Source organism: Neodiprion lecontei, chromosome 1, assembly GCF_021901455.1.
Source record: "Neodiprion lecontei isolate iyNeoLeco1 chromosome 1, iyNeoLeco1.1, whole genome shotgun sequence".
NCBI classification, from domain to species: Eukaryota; Metazoa; Arthropoda; class Insecta; order Hymenoptera; family Diprionidae; genus Neodiprion; species Neodiprion lecontei.
The window spans coordinates 4,326,868-4,345,029 of record NC_060260.1 but is presented as its reverse complement, the minus strand read 5'-3'; the positions used below and the strand labels follow the sequence as shown (position 1 = coordinate 4,345,029).

The 18,162-nt window shown below is 44.9% G+C and overlaps 1 protein-coding gene across 12 annotated transcripts; it reads right to left on the bottom strand.

Moving 5' to 3' along the window:
* Positions 1-353: 353 nt before the first annotated feature.
* Positions 354-17,875, bottom strand: LOC107227870 (zinc transporter ZIP1). Of its 12 annotated transcripts, none has more exons than XM_046731235.1 (9): positions 17,547-17,870; positions 14,689-14,906; positions 14,441-14,608; positions 14,161-14,331; positions 13,874-14,032; positions 13,570-13,777; positions 13,364-13,490; positions 2,304-2,522; positions 354-2,206 (listed from the first exon to the last, which is right to left on the bottom strand). In XM_046731235.1, exons 1-8 carry the CDS (start codon positions 17,550-17,552, stop codon positions 2,308-2,310), a joined length of 1,272 nt encoding a protein of 423 aa, XP_046587191.1. In that variant the 5' UTR covers positions 17,553-17,870; the 3' UTR covers positions 354-2,206; positions 2,304-2,307. The 12 variants fall into 12 exon arrangements, 10 of the variants coding, with proteins under 10 accessions (XP_046587191.1, XP_046587201.1, XP_046587206.1 ...); XM_046731245.1 differs by having other exon boundaries at positions 17,669-17,869; XM_046731250.1 differs by lacking the exon at positions 17,547-17,870 and adding an exon at positions 16,477-16,728.
* Between the last annotated feature and the right edge of the window lie 287 nt (positions 17,876-18,162).

The following is an 18,162-nucleotide window of genomic DNA, read 5'->3' as shown; positions in this document are numbered from 1 at the left end:
CATAGCCAGTACCATAATCGTGACACCTGCATAAACGAGATATCTTATGTGCAATTTTATTTTTTAACTCAAACTGTGTACCAGTAATTTTGAGATCATCATACTGCTCCGATACTACTGGACAGTGAAGAGAATTTTTGACATGTATAACTACACCATCTGCAATGTTTATCTTAATCTTATTATCATATATATCACATCCGGGTATACTTATAATAATGTATCTTATTGGTTAGCCACGCTTCGGTGCATATTATTACATCAGGTTTCATCTGAAAGGCATTAATCAGTGCTTCCAGCTTGATAGGATTTTTTTTTTAACACCTTTAATATTAGCATGAAAAACTAATAAATGTAATTTATATATATATTTTTATAGTAAAAAATAGACACATTCAAATGAAAATACTTAAAGCTAAAGTGAAATATATTTGTTTGTAACATTCTTATTGTCCAACCATGTTCAATCTTATATCTCATCTCGATAAACAACCAATTAATACAGCTACTTCAACATTCCAGCACGGTAATTTCATACTTCTCATTGCACATTGTGTCTATCGTTTCATTCTACTTTCCGTTTCACTCATTGTCAGTCATAGTGGAATGCGAAAAATACTTCCGGCTCTACGTTGAGTATAAGTGAATGTATACAACTGTATCAACATGGATCGAGTCTATGAATTATTGCTTCTATATAGCGCCGTACGTAAAATGAAGTATTAGGTTTGTTTAACACTAATGAACGAATTTTACGTCCGTATTTGATAAGCCGTAGAGCTAAAATCTCAGTTGACAACCGGAGAATCGACATTCCTCTATCCATATCGGCCTCTTCGATTGAGAATTTCATTTATTACGTTTACCTAGATTAACTCGTGCACATCTGTTCTTAATTATAAATCTACGTGATTTGAAAAAAAGTTTATAAGCGATAAAAATGAATTACAGTATTATCAGATTTCACTATTCTGAAAACGCGTACGGTAAAAAAATAGAACCGCTCTCTGTTTAATTATATTGTAGGTATAAGGTATGTACAGAGAAAGTGTTTTCATCACCATTTGCTTTTAGCTTACTACACAATGATATAATGTTTGAAATATACTTTTCTCCTCGTGAAACTAATTGCTGATTGTGAGTTCACCGTATAATAATTCAAGTACCCGGAAATGCATCATTTTATTTTATGACAAGTATCGGAACTCAAGAAAGTCTGGTTAACATGCTAGAATTTAATGTAAATATTAGAATTGCGATCACCAAGTTTACTATTCCGTATCACCGTGCGCATTGAGAAAAGGATATCTCCGACTGAATCTTTGATTCGATATAATAATTTACTTTTATTTGACTCGAAACAGGTCTATCTGACTTAGAGAAATCGCTTCCTACATTTATTAAGCATAAAATAATTTCCTCAAACTGAAAAGTTTTATATCGAATCTCAGGAATGATATTATTTAACGTTTGCGCGATTCATTAAATCGTAAATATGTTTTATAAGACTAATCAAGCAATACTAGTTTAGAAAAAAAGTTTCAAGTCGACACAGTAATGTTCTGTCAAAGTAAATGATAACAGGTGTATAATCTCACTGCATCAAAGAATCAGCGCGGTTAAGATATATTTTCCTCGTTAAACTTAGCGCTGCGCGTTTTGATGTGACGACAAATCGATGAACTCTAAAGCAAGAAGCTAGGCAAGTGCTATTGATTCGAATTAGAAATAGAGAGAATAATCGTCATGATTCGCTTCTATTTTCGATCAACGATATAACGAGCCTCGCCGAAGAAGGCATCAATTCAACAAGTATATTCGATCCACCTTTCCCCTTGTCCGTCTGTACCGCAAACCGCGAATGACGAGCGCGTAATTTCACGAACTTGAGAAGTTTGAGAAGGTAAAAATGACGCGGTCATTACGTTTCCTGTTTTAGGTGAACGTCGTTCGTTCCGCATCGCCGAATTCTATTCTTATAACGATAATAATAACTCTCGCCGTTGTTTTTCACGTGAAACTCCGGATGATCGTTGAGGCCGCGATTAAGCAACCTTCCCCGGGAACTTCCGGTCGATTCACGAACCACCGATTGGTCTTGACGAGGCAAATCCTGGCTGGCCGAGTGACCATCACTCTCGATGGGCGATGCCCGAACATTTCGGGTTCCTTAGATCTCGGTGCGTTTTTTGTTTTTCCGATTTCTCTGCGGACAATCGAAGGGGAGACCGGAACGTTGCAATTCAGGAAACTTTTGAACAATGCCAATATCTTTGGCCCATATCGATCGTGTATCAACTCACTGCGTTATGCACTCTTTTCCGTGACCATGGTCGACGACAGAGTTGTAGATATCACGTCCAATATCTTCTCCGTGACGTTCGATATCGTCGAGGCTATCAAGTCATCGGGATGATGCCGATGATCGTGATTCTGCAGATGATCGTCGTCGCCGTTCTTGGTTTCTTCCTCGTGGGAATGGCCATGGCTATGACCATGACCATGTTCGTGGGAGTGTGAAGCTGGAATAAAATTGAACCGTGAACAACAAATTACGCAACGAGTATTGCTACGCGTATACACGATTTATAAAACTGGTAAACGATTAACGTGCGTCGAATGAATCGATGAATTTATCAAACAGCGATACGATTATTTTTTACAATACAGGGGGACGCAACATTGTTTTTTCGTTTATCATACACGACGAACATTCCGAACCGGATGTTCGCAGTTTAATATCTGACTAACAATGATACGGCTGACCGATTTTCTCAATACCGATTTTCAAGTTTCCTAATCATTGTCTAGGTTCTAGCTCGTAACAACATCCGCCTCTCTTACGAAGAAATAAATAAATACCAAACGAGAGGCACGATTTCGAGGTAACGAGAGGAGAGATATTTGAAAATCTCTTTGTTTGTATGCAACTAATTTAAGAATCACGAACCATGTAATATAACACCTTGCACGAAATCGCCATTGCGTAATCGATCTTTGTCTGCAGTTTCGCTTAAACTCCATAAGGCAAATATCGCTAACAAGAGACTTTAAATTTCGCAAGTTTCGTCTAGAACACCTGGTGATCGCCGATCAACTTTCACCGCGTATTTAACCCGGGTCTCGATGTACCGGGAACGGATGCCATGAGGCTGTACAAATCGTTCAATGAACTGTGCCGGCGTTTCTAGAGGTATAATATCGTCGCGTAGATGCCGATCAACGATTGCTGAACGGTAATTGCCTCTGAGGAAAGAAATCGACTGCATCTTTTTTCCAACTCCTTGTTAGGACGGTGTACTTTCTGGGTTTTTTTTTTTTTACTTTGGTTTCTCAAGAATTATACGAGACTCGCCTTTATCTTGAAAAACTTAGTTTTATTATCTGTCGTATAAACCCTGTCTTTTAATAACTCAGAAGCCTCGAATACTCAGATTAATCGCTTACACGACGCGACAAAACAGGGATATTAAAAGGTGAGTCGTGAGTACCTTCATTTAACTCCGAACCGCATAAAATCCAAGCCGTAATTTCGCGGATTAAGTTTTCCGGTTTACGGCGTCGAGTTTAATTGTTGTTGCCATAGTTGCACTCAACTACCAAGTCGCGAATTATACATGTTCTACTTCGAGCATTGAGCAGGGTGTCAACTTATCGTTACAATTAATCACGTTATCGCGAATTGATTGAGCTCGGTGCGTCGTTGGCGTCCGGTGTTAAATCACTCGATGCGTGCAAATATGTTCGCTTTGTTGTGGCGTATAAGCATTTGCGAATGTTGCGTAAGGTATGCGTAAGCACGTCTCGTTTCCCAACAAGCACAATGGGGTGTATTAAATTATGTGTGCACCGCACAACCCTGCGGGCGAATATTTATCCGGTTCGATTCGCAACGATAAGATAATCACGAAATTGCCGAACGCTGTGCTGGAATATCAGCGGTACCCTACGACTCTAAAGATAGGTATACCTATCAACTATAGATCGCGATACCGTCTTCTCACACGCCATGTACTATACATGTACATACAAGTATATAGTGCTGCAATATTTGCTCTATGTGTGTATAGATTAAAGGAAGTGATTAGATTCTCATTACACGCTTCGCAGACACTGCGTCCTCCCAATTTCGCGGATAATAAGAAGCGAGAGAAGCTCAACTCTGTCAACAAACAGTCAGGATTTATGCAAAATCTATCGTTTATTGACAAAGAAATACTGTTTACTTTGTAAATTTTGTAAATCGAAGGGTTACTTTTTCGGATCGCGAACCGAGCCACTTCGACGGGAGTAAGATTTAACCCAAGAAAATTTTCAGTGCTCTTTAGAGCATCTAAAACGTTTTAACAAACTATCTGGACAAGAGTGAGATTTCAGACGAGAAAATTTAAAGAGCTTTCCAATTTTTTAAATATTTCTTCGAGATTCTCCGTGCCTCGGTTTTCACTTCGCAACATTTGGAAAGTGAGAAGACACACGTCGTACGATAGAAAATTTACAATTTCAAGAAACTCGCATTTAGTTACATAATTTACTGAAAACGGTAAACCGATTACTCTCTTCTGGGCGACATATTTTATTCGATCCACACCCACAAACCGGTTCCAAATTGCAACGAATCACAGGACAACGTCTACAACTTATCGTAGGAATTTAAAACACACGTTGTACACATTTATGTGCATATGTGCACGTTCGATGCAACGTGCAGAAATTGTGATTCGTGATGTGCCGAAACAGGTGCGGGATTTATGCATATGGACAAGGAGTGCCGTGCAAGTTGAGCAAAATTAGTTACCTATATATGCGGGTGGCGTAGCACTGGGAAAGAGGGATGCAAAGGGGACGAGGGGTGGCAGGGGTGGAAATTTGTACCGGTGGGTTAGCCCGGTACGGAGTTGCTCGTCCGACCTTCGCCCGAAATACCTACTGACCCTGCACCTGAGACTTTCCGCAACCCTTTGAAGAGATTGATTTTAACTCAAACGCGTAGGTACGTAACGCCGTTCATACGGCACTCCGACGATTGGCGAAAAGAGGTGAGAAAAGAAAATGTGTAAGAATAGGAATCTGGAGACGTGGGAGGGAAGAAAAAAAATGCACGAGGAAAAGGGAAATGAGATACCACCAAAGCACCGTCCAACTCACTGGCGTACTGGAGTCCCAGCATGAACATAAACCCGACGAGGATGGCGGCGAGCTGAAGCAGCCCGCTTTTCTCGTTCGCTCTCTCCCTTGCGAGGACTTCGAAAAATACAATGTAAAGAAGGGTCCCGGCGGCGAAACCCTGCAGGAGTGTTGGTAGGGGTCCGAGTCCTTCGCCGGGGTCCTCGAGGCGTCCGATCACGAGTCCGATCCCGATGCCGATGGGAGTGACGACGGAGAATACGACGAGGTAGCCGAGGACTATCCTGGCGTTCGCCCCGGCCGCTACCATTTCCATCCCCACGCAGAAGCCGATCACCAATTTGTGGGTCGCGATGGCGGCGGTCAGGTATATCACGGAGGACATCGAGGGCTCGAGGCCGACGGTGAGGCCCTCGAATATCGCGTGAAAGGACAACGCTATCACTGTCAACAGCCCCCTGACCGAGGCGTTAGGGGGGAGCGTCGAGGCCGGGGGCGAGGCCGTCGACGCGGAAGACGCCGAAGAGTTTCCGCAGAGCGGGTTCGCCTTTCCCTCGATTTCCCCGCCGTCGAGTCCCCGTGGGACTTCCAGGTTCCGCGAGAGATAACTGCGCTCGTTCTGCGACAGCGGAATCGTGTTCCCGAAGCTGTTCCTCGTCGGGTTCGCCGACGCGTCGCAGGGACACGTCGAGCCTCCGTTAACCTTCCCCGCGAGGTTTCCGTTCTTCTCGTAACCCGAGTCTACCTCCTGGTGGAGTCTGGAGTTACGGGTGGCGAAGATCCCGGGGTTATCAGTGTCGGACTCGTAGGCGCGGTCCTGGGCCATTGGGGATATCCGGGCGTCGGTGGATAGGGATTTTTCCCCGCTTCTTCCCGCCTCTCGGCTTCTTCGACTCCCGCTCGAGCTTCGGTTGCATCTTCGCAGCGATACGCTTCGGTGCAGCGCCGCCTCCGTCGGTTCCGGCTTTCGGTCCAGCGCCGCGTGCACCGCCTCTTCCACCAGGTAGACGAAGAAGAAACCACCGCAGAGCAACAGTTCGGCCAGACCCAAGCCGCCACCCAATTTCATCAGCTTACCGCTCTCCTGCAGCTTCTCCACGCTCTCGCGCACTTCCGGGGCCAGGTGGACGAACGACGTGAAGAGCAGAACACCGCCCCCGAAACACAGGAGCAACGACGTCAGCAAACCCTGTTTCAAGATTCGATTAACCCAGGTGTATCACACCGTTATCACCGGACAGTACCAACTTCCATTTTTACGGCTTGTCGAGGATTCGTTGGTGGTCAATACCGATTCGAACGATCGTTGAAAAATTCGAATACCTACTGATTTCATAAACGGAATATCGGTATACGTGTAAGGTGCGGTTGGAAACCATTCACCTTATACGGGAGACCGGAGAGAATACGACGACGATTTTTCATCGCCTACTTTAGATCCTTACGAACCCACACTTTAATTTAGCGGAAAAGTAATGACTCGAGCGTAAGCAAAAAAAGAGAGAAAAAATTAAAAATTAAACGATGTACCGAGAGTATGTTTATCCGCTCGACGGTATCTTCGGATGTAAATAAATACAGTGGTTTTAATTGAGCAATAACTCTGACGCTGCGCCATCAAAATTAACGAACGTAAAGATATTTCCTGAGCCAAATGGTGCACGGTTTCCGCGATACCTGTCTGCGGAATAAACTTTAAGACAATTTTACGGTCCCTCCGGGGGGAGGACTTTAAAGCTCGGAATCAGCCATCAGAGAAGGAATTTATGGAATTCTAAATTGAAACGAGTATAACGTTACATGAGGTGGTACGAGTCGCAAAAACTCGCGTCGTGTTAAAAGGATTTTGCGATCGATCCCGCGGTCTCCCCTTTCCAACCTTTCCCACAAAACTGATACGATCTTGGTTAGAGAAAAAGAAATAAAAATAAAAAACAACAGTAAAACATCCGTATCTCGGCTCATTTTGCTGCGAATATCGTATGATATATTTACTTCAGCGGTGCTCGCGCTGCCCCGACTCAATCTGCATCTGTTGATGCAAAGAGGTAGCGATCCTACGCTGAGCGATCCGATTCCAAGGACCAGCATCGCCCCGATTTTCGCCAACAAAATGCCAACGGCTCCGTTGTTCACAACAGGTGTCTTCTGAGCGTTGTCAATTATCGTCCCCATCGCCTCCATCCTCGCTGATTATACTTTTATCGTTTATTTGCGAATGTAAATTGTCGTACAAGTTCTTCTCACGTTTCAGCGGACAGGATCACTCGATCTTCCGGCACTTATCGTCATCCGGACAACACTTTTCCACGCCGAAGATTCTGTAGGATCGGTTAAATTTTAATTTTTTTTTTTTTTTCTAATTCAAGCGAACAAAAACGATTTTCCTCCTCGGGCGTTTCTTGGCGAGCGAATGGTAGGCGTACCAAGGGTGCGGGTCGAAGTTCCGAATGGTCAAAACTCCGAACGTTGCTGCACAACTCCTCCGCAACATGCCGAGGAGCGTTTTGAAGGTCGCAGTGTTCGGAATTTCGACCATTCGAGGTTTTGGCCGTTCGGAACTTTGACAACTCGGATCTTTGACTCGCACCCCTAGGTTGGTACCGCGCTATGTCCTCATCGCCGGCTAGGTACATTCTGATAGTAACCGTGGTACCAGGTAGTTATATCAGTACCAAGCTCCGCCCATACCACACCAACCACGGTTACAAGTTTCGAGGGTCGCCAAAAAACGCCTTTCGTCCCTCCTTTTTCTACAATTCTTTTCTTTTATCTATCCTACATGCGGCGCCAATTTGCCTCCAAGGCTTGCGAACGTGACCCAGATCTGAGGAGCAGGGCGATATTGCACCGTCACGTAGCTCTTCATAATATCCTCTTTTCTTGTATTCTTCCTTTCCTTATTACCGTATTATTTTTATTATCGTTTATTATTATTATTATTATTATTATTATTATTATTATTATTATTACTATCCTCCCTTTCCCTCCTCTCTAAATTGCCCGTTGTCCAATCGCACCGAATCCGTTTCTTCGGGTCCTTTTTGCCGGTTATTTACTACGCGTGCCACACTCTTCGATAACGGTACAGCGAATCATCATCTCCGTACCGTACGTGTCAGTAATAATTTGCGGATGTTAGATGCGTCAATTGCGCGGCAAACCACCTGGCAGGTCGAAGACTTGCGACACACCGTCATCCCAGTGTGCTCGTTTAATATTCATTTTACCAACCGGCGGTGCTTCTCTATCGTCTCCTTGTTTCGCACTTGCGTTACACGCGACAAGAACCGCATGTGTGTGGCGTTCGAAGAGCGCGCGGAAGTAGGTGGAACAGGTATGCGGAAAGGCGCACTTTTCACAACAATCGCGTTTCCACAGCGCGTTCCCGTCTCTTCGTTAAATCGTCATCGTCATCGTGATCTATGGGTTCTCACGGTTGGCACGTCGCGGCATTGAAACCGTCCGTATTACGCAACGCGATTTAACCACCGACTTATTGTTCCCAGATGAGACGCGACGTACGGCGGAACGAATCCCGCTGGTATTCTTTCGAAATCGTGTACGAAACGAACGGTGTTTCTTCTCACGCGGGTATAACGTGCAATAGATTTCAGAGACGAGGCACGTTCAGGTCTCGTGGTGTGCGACGTTCGGAGTCGATGACCGTAAAACCGAATATGAAGAATGGTAAACGGGAGGAGCACCCGGCAAGTGCGTTGCACGGCCTCGTAGCGACGATTCAAATTGAACAGTTACATCTAGCGGGACATAATCGCTAACAAAAAACACATCCTAGGTCTCAAACCCCAGTCACCTAAACCTGTGACGCGATGAAGCGGCAGGGTGGCAGGTAGTTTGCTGATAAAAATTTAATTCAGCCTAAAAAATCGTTCGAAATACTCTCGAAACGTTCTCTTTAAAGCCTAAGAAAAATTGGAACAAACTGGTCAACAGCAGGACGCCAAGAGACCAAACTCCTGGACCGGAACTTCCAATGGTCTTCGGTACGCGATTCCTGTCGCCACGCTTTTCCGCCAACTCGTTTGACGATGAGGAACGATGATAAGAATAAAAAATAAAAAAATTACAAGAGAATCGCGAGTGTCGCGTGCCGGTTTTAGAAAGTCGACGTACAACTTCGGGCTGCACGCATCGCGCACTGTCACTGGATCCCGGAGGTTCCCAAAATCTCTGACGGTACGGAGTATCGTCGGATGATTTATACGGTTTTGTCTTCTCCTCCCGGCACGGGGTGGAAGGAGGTTCGAGTGGGGCTCAGCCGTGCCGCACGGCCGGAGCTTCTGCGACCGCGTGTCAACTTGTTACACGGTCATTGGAATTCCGCAAATCGCGTTACACGGCCGGTGCACCGGATATACGGATCGGGAGAAACGCTCGCTGGTTGACGAGCCACTGAGCTTTCTAAGCAGATGTAGGTAGCTTCCGATGGTCGCTCACGCTCGGTTGGCACCGTCTCTCCCCCACTGTGATGCCGGTGCTCTCCTGGCTGCGTGGAAACGCGGTGTTCGTATTCCCCTTAGCTTTTCGCTCTCCGCTCTCTCCCTCTCACCTTTTCGCGCATGCCCTCCTATCACGCCGCTTTTCGCGTATACACCGTCCTCGGCCTAGGCGAACGCTATATTTTTCCACCTCTTTCCTTTTTCACGAGAGCTCTTTTCCTCGTGCCGCACCCCGCGAACCGGAAGGGTGCAGCCTCCTTCTTGGAACGGAGAAACGGAGGCCTGCACGGGAGAAAGGCGAGGAGAGAGATTTTCGCAAACGCGTTAACGGCCTGCGAGTGTCCAGGAATGAAGAGGGAGGAAACAAAAAAAAAAAAAAGAAAAGTTTCTTTTTCCGCAAAGTACCAAAAGCATGACGATCGGAAAAGCGCGCGTCATTGGGTACCAGTCGATAATTCTTTGTTGAAAAACAAGCCCTGCCAACGGTCTTGAACCAGGTTTGAAGGTTGAACCGTTTTTTGACGGAAGCCGTTCAATGTCGGCCGTGAACAATTTTTGCGCGGAATTTTACGCCAGAAATATAATTTCACGCTCTTCGATATAATGTCACGGGCGTGTAATAATTCATTGCCGATACGTGCTGTATCGGTTTTCCGGGATGTGTAAAAAGACTGGCAAGAAAACGTGCACACATTACCGTCTTCGGTTATAATGCTGGTGCAGACATGATAATGCCATTTACACTCGACGCATTCTCACGTAAAACGACCTTACACTCTATGCGCGAACGATCGCACTGTCACCCTAGTATTCATTATTGCACAGGCAAGTGTGTGTACGAGTTGTACAGGCACGCCTTGACCGGTGAACAAATGATATCTGGGTCAGCAGTGATCAAGTGAAACGAGTGTGTGAGTATGTGCAATACGCCGTGCAGATCTGCAGGAGCTGCTTTTAGTTCCAGGCCAAACTGACCGAGTATCGTGTGCAGCAAAAATGGAATTGGAATTTTGACAACTTCGAAAGAAACCTTTTTTTGTCCAGTAAAAGTCATTTATAGACAGTACTGCTTGCCGTGGTCATTTTTCAATATCGGACAGACAAGAGCTGCAGCGCGTTTTTAATCGCAAGGATAAATAATTTAGAAAATTTTGGAAGTGAAAAGTTTTACGGAAATTACGAAGATGCGGTCCGCGACAGATATCGCGCGAACGCAATGCATTCACCTACAACAGGCACACGTGGTAATTATTTATTAATGTACAATTACGTGGAACATCTGGTTAGTACAAGGGCGGGGTTAAGTGTGTCGCCTACGCTTCGCAACAAGAGACGCCGAGTTGTTGGCACGGTAATTCATAATTCATGGATTACCGACAATTTGAATAATTGTAATGCAACGGGGGGTGAATGAAACAGCGCCGATTCATCGTCAGTTCGATAATAATTAATTAACGACGTTGCGATGCACGCACGTATATGGATACGTATATTGTATCCTTACGTTATGATCATGCGGAAGAGTTAATAAGGTAAGGTAGGCGTAACAGTTATTGACCCTTTTTTGGTTGTGTCTGTTTGATCGTTGGTTCTGATATTACCGAAAAATAAAATTTTACCGTCTAACCTTCCAGCAACTGGTTTTAGTCATCGAGAAATTCGCAATTTGTGCCGTCAGTTTATAATTTTGAAAAATAAAAGTGTCAATAATTGGGTCTGAACGTGTCGATAACTGGCACGCTTACCTCGGTGCGGTTAGTATTATATCAAGCAAGAGAAAAGGGAAAAGGGTTGGTTAGTTCGTTGGTGTAAAAAGAAAAGTAAAAAGGTATCGTATTTAATGGTATAAAAAATGGAGTAACTTCGTTTCTACAATATCAATAGAATTGACCTCGTCTCATTTCAAACGCAATAATTATACTGTATTCTATCTACTCCCGATACGAATCGTCCGTCCCTAATTCTATCATATTTACATACATCATCTCCCGTGATGTTTCTGTTATCCCATCACCTACTTTTGTTCACCTTACGTTGGCGATCGAAATATCCTGCACATAGCCTCGTAAAAGAGCTGCATCACTTGCAGAGCTGCGATTGCCGGTCACGACGTCCTTACGTCCTCCTCGTTCATCCGGGATGATTCGGGCGCAGGTGTAAAATTATTTCTCGTTTATTCTATTCTTTGAATTGTCTGTGGGTTGTTAGTACTTCGTTAGTGAGAGTGCGAGTGTTCGTGGCCCACTGTAAATTCCCCCAGAAGCGTATATGAAAAGAATCAGAGAAACAACTGGATTAGTATATCTGTTTAAATAAAGAGTCTGAATGTGAGGTACGCGCAGGAAAGGATGAAAATTATTTCAAGTATGTATGTAGTTAGTAGGAGGGATTTTTAATCATTCAGAGTCGAGGTCAGCCGTGTTACGGTACGTGTTGAGCCTGCACGTGGTTCAAATTGAACCGACCGACGGCACTCCAACCTAAATCACAACGGCTCGTGCGAAAATCGACGAACGAGTTGTGCGTGGAATTTGAATATGTTTATGTATATACGATGCGAAATATCGATGCGTACGTTTTGAATTAATGCATGGGGGAAATACCGAGAGAGAGAGAAATACATCGCATGCCAATTGTGAGTGTACAGAGCTGAGTTTTGAATTTTTCATGTATACGTACGTGATGGAAATAATTTACGTGAATCCCAATTATTTTTTTTTTAATTTTCGACATTAATTCTCGAGTTTTTAAAGTTGAAATTAAATTTTTAATTCGATCACGTTCGCTAGTATGAAACACTAATTTTGCTTCATAAGCGTTATTTTCTTCAGCGATAGCTGAAGTCCCAAGGCGGTAAATTCGAATTTTTTGGTGGCGAAACTTAAGGTAAAGAAATCAAACTTTGACGTAAGATCAAAGTTTCGAGTGGTCCGAAACCCGACGCGCAAAGTTCGGAAAGGGTAAAATGACGAAAGCGCAAAATGCCGAAAGGGCGTAAGTCCGACAAGTCAAAGGTCCGAAAGTCCAAAAGTGAGAAAATTAAAAAATCTGAAACATCGAAATTCCGAATGATCCAAGATTTTTGGTTCTGTGAATTTCTGGATTGATGAAATTTCACCACTTTGATCATTCGTTTTTCCGGATTTTCGATATGTTTACGTTCCGAATCCTGCACGTCGTTTAGATTTTCGATTTTCCCGATTTTGTACACCCACTCGTTGAGTAAAACAGGCTGTGTGAGCATGTTTTAATTTTTGAAATTTTCCTCTATCGAAACTCTATTTTTCGGAATCTTACTCTATTGGTACTTAACTTTTCAACACTTTGCTCTACCGTAACTTTAATTTCCAGAATCTTGAATTTCGGAACTTTGAGCCTTTCGGTTTACGACTATTCGAAACTTTGTTGTTTCATCAAAGTATGATTTCTTTATCTCTGACCAACGAAACGCAGTGACGCGGGTCGCGTGATACCAGCGCAAAATATCATATTTCCTCTGCAGAACCGGTTCTAGATTCCAGGGTAAAACGATACGCCTATGACGATAAGTCCGCATGCAGTAGTACATATTCAGCAAACCGGGTGTCTAAGTGTCCTGCGAGCTTTGCATATGAGCGATTATCACAAGCTTTCCATTTTTCAAGCCTCAGGCTTCTCCAAAAGAAATTTCTGCAGACGCGATACTGCGGCCGAAACCGATCGTCATTCGGCTCGAACGATTCCTCTTCGAAATCGGCTGAACGATGATGAAAAGTGCCAGATGATATACTCACAGGAAAACTGGATCGCGACCATGAGAAGAAACCCGATGAGCACCGACAGGTATTGGATTATCCCGTGACGCTGCTTCCTCAGTATTTCAAAGAACACAACGTAAAGTAGAGTCCCCGTTGCGAGTCCCTGCAAAGATTTATAATCCAATTGAAATTCGATAATGAATCCAACGTTCCGGAAGTCTGATTCCGAGTCGCGAACTTACTTGCAGAATTACAGCGACGGGTCCGCTGGCTGCAGCGCTTGCACCGCCAGTAACGATCATCGCGATTCCAACTCCGATCGGAGACACGACAGCGTAAGTACAAATGTAAATGATCATCAGGGGAAACCGGGTCCTTGCCGTGACGAGTTCGACCCCGATGCAGAAGGCGATGACGAACTTGTGCGCTGCTACCGCACCGAAGAGGTACCTGAACACCGAAATACGGGGATGAGAGAGTGTCCGGAGTTCCACGCGGATCCGTAATCATCCCCGATTGTGAGATAGCAAAATTCTAATCGCTTACCAGACGTCACTCGCGGTGCTCGACAAGCCGATGGCCAATCCCTCGAAAAGCTCGTGCACCGAGAGACCAAGAACAACTAGCAACCCTCTCAGAGAACTGACCACGAAATCATCGTCGTCTTCGGCCGGAAGGGGAATGTGGCTGTGGCCGTGGCCGTACCTGGAACGAGAATTTATCATTTTCGGCACGAGTTGTGGAGCTCGGATGGAGTATTGGGCGCTTTGAAAGGACCTCGAGTGCCATGTTCAAGGATGTAATCCATCCCGATGATAATTGCCGCATCTTACCCAGGATGGGGCTGAGGACTGGAGGAAACACCGTTTTCCATAACCAGCTCGTTGGTGCTCTTATTGACATCTTTGATCGTCTTTGAATTCTCGGATAGTCTTTTCCGCCTCTTGTCGTCCCTTCCGAGGTATACGTGAACCAATTCCTCGACCAGGTACATCAGGAAGAACCTGCGTAGAAGCGAAACGAACGTGGCGTGTTAAGAGGGGCTCTCGAAACGCCCCTTGCACTTCACTTCACTTCACTTCACTTCGCTTCTTAAATCGCGATGGCACTTACCCTGAGCACATGAGCAGCTCGGCCAAGGATACCGAGAGGGAGGGCAGCGAGCCCTCTTCCACCAGTTCCTCAACCCCTTCGGAAACCTCCGGCAAAATGTGGAGGAAAGTTGTGCTGAGGAGAACGCCGCCTCCGAAGCCCAGCAATAAGTCAATGATCTTCGCTGACCTGAGTTGGGAAAACGAGCTTCGTTAAGTCTGACGACCAAGAAGAAGAGGATCGTCGAGTTACGACAGGCACTGACTTACCTCGGACTTATCTCGTTCGATGTCCATTTGAACCACCTTGCCACCTGGATGGGAATGAGGCCTATGCAAATACTGACCAGGCAAAGACAGACCATGGTCACTGATTTCGCGACGAGTATCGCGCTGCTCTCGTCATCCTCGGTTGTGTCGTCCTCGTCGTGCAAAACGGCGGACGACAGGGTCGTTATATCTTCCAAAGACATCTTGGAGGGTGATAGCTGAAGATAAAACGTATGGAAATTATTTTAAGCCAGTGTAGCTTCCTGCGGACAAGTGGGCAAGGTAATCGTTCAACTCGTATTACAGGTACAGGTATAATACACTTTTGCAGCAAGTGGTACTCGAAGCTCAATTTAACCGGTTACAATCAATCTTCGGCAGCGGCAATACCGCGTCTACTACGTGTACAGTTTAATCTCCCACAAAGACACAAAGTTGATAGCACGAGATCTGATTGTATACATTGATATAGACTCTTACGACGGTGGATGTATCAAGGCTACTTTCGGACGTTGGGGTGCTTAGACGGAAAAAGGGGAGTAATTTGAGCCACCGTGACAAAGGGGGTTTCCGTTTTATTAATCAGGATACCGCAGACCCGTTTAGCTATTAAAAATGCGTCAATGACCAATGACCATTGACTATTGCGCACGAGTTTTGGTCGTCGAATCCAACGGATTTTTCAAACATCATCGGGCCGGCTCTAAAAAATTATAATACGAACCATGAATCGTGAACGGTTCCTTTCCATATATCTCGGGAGCCATTAAGGCTGTTGCGAAAAACCGTACCGGCCTGTCGTTAATTGTATATTATAGGACACGACGTCTGCGTGTGAATGTTGGGTCTCTCTCACCTGTCGTTGATGTCTATAAAGCGGAGCGGCTCGGCGGTGTCCAAGAAAAAAACGACTAGTGACGGGGGCCCTTTTTGACCGGTATATATACCCCGATTTCGTATCTGTCTAATCGCTTATAAGCGGTGATAACGCGCCGTTAACGCTCGGCGTTCTCTCGCTGCAGCGGCGGGAAATAATTTCTCCCCCACTAGTAAAGGCTTAAATGGCCTTCGTTCCTGAGCGCCGTTGCGTGATAAATTACGTTACGGCGTATGCCGAGTATTCCCACACTTTCACGCAACACGCGTGTCTTAAACTTGGAAGTAAAAAATTCTCTCCGCATTTCGAAGATCGATCGAAATTCGTAAAGTTCATTTCCCGCAAGCTGCAATTTCACCCCGGACAATTAGTTTCACGCGACTGCGATGCGTAAAAATCTATATCTATGCCTAGAGAATCGAAACCTCGAAGTTTTTTTCGGCTTTTAAAGTAATTTTTGACTGCATAGCTGAGATGAAAGTTTGCCGAATTAACGAAATCGTTAACGTTTTCACGAGTCCCGACTTCATCCGCTGATATTTTCTACCTTATAATTCAACAACGGCCATTCACACTTCGGTCCAAATCACAAACGTTTTTATCGTAGATTTGTCACCTCACGGAGGTAAGTTTTCACGCGAACTCACAATATTTCGTTACTAATTTCACTTCTCCCGACGTTCGCCTTATGTCAATAATGGTAATGCAGTTAATGCCAGTATTATCGATGCCAAGTAAAAATGTTTGTCAGTTATTTTCGGTCTTTGATCGATGGTACGACTACAGTACGACTTGAGTCTCGTTGATGGTTCGAAAAACGAAATTGTCGCATTTTTTATTTTGTATCATTAGTTACGGAAACTTTCGGTTCAATCGTTATACGGCCATACGATTTAAATTTAAACACTCACCCGGTTCAAATATTTTTCAATGATTCACACTCCGGAAAAATAGAGAATTTACGGCGACTTCGGATTGAAAAAAAATTCAAGAGCTCGAGGCGTTTCTACGTAAGATAATTATTCTTTCTCACCGTCTATGATTGAAGAAATGAGCGGAAAAAAATATCTTCGTTAAATTTGTAGGAAAACTGCGAGTGATTTGAAACAATTGAACAAATACTCTGCAACGTTAGGAATACAACATCTTAAGCGATAAGGAAACATTGCGTTTTTTATTTATACCAGTGCCGTGAAGCCGGAGTCTCTCCCTCCCTCTCTCTCTCTCTCTCTCTCTCTCTCTCTCTCTCTCTGTGTAAATACGTTCTAGTCTACCCATTTGCGCACCTCACTGCAGTAAGTACCTAGACGGTTCATTAAACTGATAATAATAAAACTTCTAGAGCACTGTTATATTATATCTTTGTGTATCGTTTACCAGGTAAACGGAGAGAAAAAATCACCGCCGACGTCACACGCCGGCACGCTTATAATTATTCGTAGGTATTATTCTGTTGTCTCCTCATTTCTGACGCGTTAAATTTACTCCGCGATATCATAATACGATAACCACTCCTGCTGTTCGGGGAGAAAAGCTAATTTTCGTCTCTTTATTCCTTTGCCGACTAGAAATAAATTCGCACATACGTATGTTCGAAGCTGCGATAGACCAATTTCACGGTACGAGCCACGAGGTGAATTCTACAGCAGGTCCGAAAGGTTTCGGTGAAATTTTTTCAGCGTAACGAGGAAAGACTTGACGGATAAAATTTCGATCCGCGATTCGTCGCACAGTCAAACGATTTATTCCGCTACCACTGATCGTCGTTTTTGTCAAATTTTGCGAATCGACGGCTGCTGCAACTTGGGTTCATTAGTCACCCACGGCGTTAGAATCATCCGGGTAAGGGACCGGGTGACACAGATTCCATCCTCAACATAGTCGCACTGTCTCGCACCATTCACGATCACGATCACCACAAAACTCGAAATGCAGGTGAGAACCGGATTGATTCCCGGGGTGAAATTCCTACTCGACTTACCCACATATAGTCCGTCGGTATCGTGTGGCAGTATTCGTTGAGACGCGGGTCTATCAAGCCGGGGAGACTTGACGTAAGTACGTAAAAGCACGTGTGCGGGCCAAGCGTCGAGTAAAAAATACCTCGTTTCCGACAGAGTAAAAAACGCAGCTGCAGGAGCCGGCGCCCAGAGGAACGATAGCTGGAGGCCGGATATCTTGCGGTGAACGTCAAGAGGTCGGTTCGGTTCTCTTCGGTTCTCCTTGGCGGGCCGAGTTCCTGCGTCCTCGGAGGTTGACTATCGCGTTATACCAACCCACGCCATCCAGTCCGAGGGCGGCGAGTGGACAGAGAGGAGCGAGAGGTAAAAGAGAAGGAGTAGGAGATGAAGGAAGGGGAGAGAGCGAGAGAGCGAGAGAGAAGTCTCCCGTCCACGTTCGCGAAGAAAGGCGATAACCGGCCGGGGTTTTCCCTGTCGAGGAACACCTCGTATCCATTTGCAATTAGCGTCGATTGGACGGGCAAGTTTCCTCCAGGAAACCCCGATATGCCCATTGTCCGAGCACCGGCGCTTGGCTAGGTTGATTATTTTATTCATCGACTGGGAGGTAGTTGCCTATCAAGATTGCTGCATACC

Bases quoted from the DNA above. Each gene is read 5' to 3' on its own strand.
- LOC107227870 (XM_015669161.2), bottom strand. From the start codon at position 7,311: ATGGAGGCGATGGGGACGATAATTGACAACGCTCAGAAGACACCTGTT. The intron at 6,317-7,122 runs GTAAATATATCA...ATCTTGAAACAG, and splicing joins GCAGCGCGAGCACCGCTGAA to GGTTTGCTGACGTCGTTGCT. The intron at 2,523-5,148 runs GTGAGTTGGACG...ATTTTATTCCAG, and splicing joins GCTGGGACTCCAGTACGCCA to CTTCACACTCCCACGAACAT.